This window comes from Pituophis catenifer, unplaced genomic scaffold, assembly GCF_029215685.1.
Source record: "Pituophis catenifer annectens isolate HBS135680 unplaced genomic scaffold, rPitCat1.0.hap2 SCAF_9, whole genome shotgun sequence".
NCBI classification, from domain to species: Eukaryota; Metazoa; Chordata; class Lepidosauria; order Squamata; family Colubridae; genus Pituophis; species Pituophis catenifer.
The window spans coordinates 7,971,119-7,975,107 of record NW_027256889.1 but is presented as its reverse complement, the minus strand read 5'-3'; the positions used below and the strand labels follow the sequence as shown (position 1 = coordinate 7,975,107).

The 3,989-nt window shown below is 45.6% G+C and overlaps 1 protein-coding gene across 1 annotated transcript; it reads right to left on the bottom strand.

Moving 5' to 3' along the window:
• Positions 1–680: 680 nt before the first annotated feature.
• Positions 681–3,764, bottom strand: LOC139321344 (uncharacterized). Its single transcript, XM_070950014.1, has 3 exons — positions 3,752–3,764; positions 2,532–3,611; positions 681–888 (listed from the first exon to the last, which is right to left on the bottom strand). Exons 1-2 carry the CDS (start codon positions 3,762–3,764, stop codon positions 2,545–2,547), a joined length of 1,080 nt encoding a protein of 359 aa, XP_070806115.1. The 3' UTR covers positions 681–888; positions 2,532–2,544.
• Between the last annotated feature and the right edge of the window lie 225 nt (positions 3,765–3,989).

The window sequence follows — 3,989 nt, the reverse complement described above, 5'->3', positions numbered from 1 at the left end:
ACATAGATTTTTCTTGACCTATGAATCAAGAATGAACAACTGGACATCTCCTGGACATCAAATAAGAATGTAATTATTCACTTCTGAGATCAAAGGAGACAGAAGTTTATAATCTGAAAGTTCTTAAGTAGTTCAAGGTAGTGTTGAGAACATTACTAAACATCTGTTAAGAGCCTTGGTGGTGCAGTGGTTAGAGTGCAGTACTGCAGGCTACTTCTGCAGACTGCTAGCTGCCTGCAATTTGGCAGTTCAAATCTCACCAGGCTCAGGGTTGACTCAGCCTTCCATCCTTCCAAGATGGGTAAAATGAGGACCCAAATTGTTGGATGGCAATGTGCTGACTCTGTAAACTGTTAGAGAGGGCTGTAAAGCACTGTAAAGCGGTATATAAGTCTAAGTGCTATTGCTATTAAGCCTATCAGAGACTCTGATCTGCAGAAAGATAACAGAACTATGGAATAAATATGCTTGTGACATTAAGCTCAAACTATGCTTAGATAATGGCTTTTATCTACATTTTTATTTACCAGAATCAACTAAGCATTGATGTGGCCTGGACTTCATTACAATATTGGTGGGGGTGGGGGAAATGATAATTTTCAGAGCACAATGATAAAGACAATGTTCCATTATAATGCTGAACATATTTATTTGCAAATGTTTTTTTTTGGGGGGGGGTAGAGAAAACCAGTGTTAAGCAGTATTCACAATGAAGAGAAAGTGTCCTCAAATCAACAAAAAAGAAATATCAGCTGGAGCCCTTCTCAGAAGAAAGTAGCATCTTCCACTTGGTCAAACATTAGGAAGAAATTATGGAAGCCAGAAAGAGAAAGTGTTGGAGGTGTGTGTGTGTGTGGATTTTATTCTCGACAGTTGCAGTTGGTGAATCTATAAAACAAAAACAAGAGTGAAAGTGAAACATTGGCATAAATAGGTTATGCTCAAGGCAATTAATTTTTCAGACTTTTGCCTCCAACCTCCCCTTACTCTCAACAACAATAATCCCAATAATCTACATCAGTGCCCTCCCCCCCCCCAATGTTTGGGACCGGTTCTATGGAGGGCAATTTTTTCCACAGACTGGAAGGTTTCTGGAGGGTCATGGACCATTGCTGGTCCACAGCCTGGGTGTTGGGGACCAGGGGTGCTATTCAGCAGGTTCTGGAGAACTCGTAGCGGAAATTTTGGGTAGTTCGGTGGCAAATACCACCTCTGGCTGGCCCCAGAGTGGGGTGGGAATGGGGATTTTGCAGTATCCTTCCCCTTGGAGTGGGAGGGAATGTTTGCAATATCTTCCCCTGGAGTGGGGTGGGAATGGTGATTTTGCAGCATCCTTCCCCTGCCACGCCCACCAAGCCACACCATGCTTACCAAGCCACGCCCACAGAACCGGTGGTAAAATAAATTTGGATTTCACCACCGACATGACTGTGTCGGTATTAAATGAGAATTTCCTTTTTTAAAAACTACCCACTGAAACACGAAGTTGACTGAGACTGTCAACTTCGAAACATGCGCTGCTGTTGCAGCCATCTTTTTTTTTTCCTCATCTTGGCACAGATGATGGGGGGAGGGGCGAGAAAGAGTTTTGGAATGCTAGCCCAGACAACAACAAGAAATGCTTGCTTCAGAGTTTTTACTTGGAGTTGGGTTTTTTTTCTGGAAGGCTGACCATGGGAACCAAGGTCATCTCAATAGATGTTTGGCAAAGACTTGAAGGGCTTGCTCTAGAGACCTCAAAACACCTAACTGGACAATGTGTCCTGGCCGAAGGAGGGGAGGAAATAATTCATTCTTTAATTAGACAAAAACCGTGGGAACTAGCTAGAGTTGGTTTCGCTTCCTGCGTGCCGAAATGGTGTACTCAATAAAGTTATGCTTAAAAGAGATCCGATCGTCTCGTTTTGCGGGCTTGGTTGGGTTTGTCACAGGCAAACATCACTATAAATAGTGATGTTCTCTGAAGGACTTCCTCCAAAACTTGTTATTTTTCTGCATGAAGTAATGGATAGGCTAAAGTGGTGTTTTTCAACCTTGATGACTTTTAAGACGTGTGAACGTTAATGCCTAGAATTCCCCAGCCAGATAGTGCCAAGCATTAGTTCTAGTGAAAACTGAGCAGGCTAGAACCTTCAGTTTTTGCTAACTTGATCCTACATGTAAGTAGGGGAAAATATTCTTGATTTTAAGGGCCAGCAGAACCTTTTTCTCTCGCCTTCAAACAAATGAGCCTTCAAAATAATAATAATAATAATAATAATAATAATAATAATAATAATAATAATAATAATAATAATAATAATAATTTTATTTCTATACCGCCCTTCTCCCGAAGGACTCAGGGCGGTGTACAGCCAATTTAAGAACACAAGACACAACAATAATTAAAAATTAAAATAATTAAATAGATTTGGCCGATTTAAAACCCCAAAAATTTAAAATACCCCAATTTAAAATTATTAGGTTGATAGCCCGGCCTGGCGGAACAATGGGTAAAGTTGAAGGGAAAATGGGTATACTTTCATACTTACTTGAGCTTAGCGGCTAAGGACTTTTGCTAGTGTTACTAGATGTTCCAGATGCAGACAGAGTCAATCCTGATGTACCAGAGGGTTGAGCATCAGATGAAAGTAAGGTAGCAAGGCTGGGTTGTGAATAGGTACCAGGATTTCCAGATGCAGTAGACAAAGACAATCCAGCTTCACCAGAAGGTTGAGCACCGGATGAAACTGAGGGAGCAGGGGCGAGTTGTACAAGGGGATCAGAGGGAGGTTGTGAAAAGGAACCAGGGGGAGGTGGTGGAAGGACACCAGAGGCAATTTGTGCAAGGAGATCAGAGGGAGGTTGTGAAAAGGAACCAGGGGGAGGTGGTGGAAGGGAATTAGAAGCAACTTGTGCAAGGGGATCAGAGGGAGGTTGTGAAAAGGAACCAGGGGGAGGTGGTGGAAGGGAATTAGAGGCAACTTGTGCAAGGGGATCAGAGGGAGGTTGTGAAAAGGAACCAGGGGGAGGTGGTGGAAGGGAATTAGAGGCAACTTGTACATAGGGAGCAGTTGGAGGTTGTGAAAAGGAACCAGGGGGAGGTGGTGGAAGGGAATTAGAGGCAACTTGTGCAAGGGGATCAGAGGGAGGCTGTGGAAAGGAACCAGGGGGAGGTGGTGGAAGGGAATTAGAGGCAACTTGTACATAGGGAGCAGTTGGAGGTTGTGAAAAGGAACCAGGGGGAGGTGGTGGAAGGGCATTAGAGGCAACTTGTGCATAAGGAGCAGTTGGAGGTTGTGAAAAGGAACCAGGGGGAGGTGGTGGAAGGGCGTTAGAGGCAACTTGTGCATAGGGAGCAGTTGGAGGTTGTGAAAAGGAACCAGGGGGAGGTGGTGGAAGGGCGTTAGAGGCAACTTGTGCATAGGGAGCAGTTGGAGGTTGTGAAAAGGAACCAGGGGGAGGTGGTGGAAGGGCGTTAGAGGCAACTTGTGCATAGGGAGCAGTTGGAGGTTGTGAAAAGGAACCAGGGGGAGGTGGTGGAGGGGCGTTAGAGGCAACTTGTGCATAGGGAGCAGTTGGAGGTTGTGAAAAGGAACCAGGGGGAGGTGGTGGAAGGGCGTTAGAGGCAACTTGTGCATAGGGAGCAGTTGGAGGTTGTGAAAAGAAACCAGGGGGAGGTGGTGGAAGGGCGTTAGAGGCAACTTGTGCATAGGGAGCAGTTGGAGGTTGTGAAAAGGAACCAGGGGGAGGTGGTGGAAGGGCGTTAGACGCAACTTGTGCATAGGGAGCAGTTGGAGGTTGTGAAAAGGAACCAGGGGGAGGTGGTGGAGGGGCGTTAGAGGCAACTTGTGCATAGGGAGCAGTTGGAGGTTGTGAAAAGGAACCAGGGGGAGGTGGTGGAGGGGCGTTAGAGGCAACTTGTGCATAGGGAGCAGTTGGAGGTTGTGAAAAGGAACCAGGGGGAGGTGGTGGAAGGGCGTTAGAGGCAACTTGAGCATAGGGAGCAG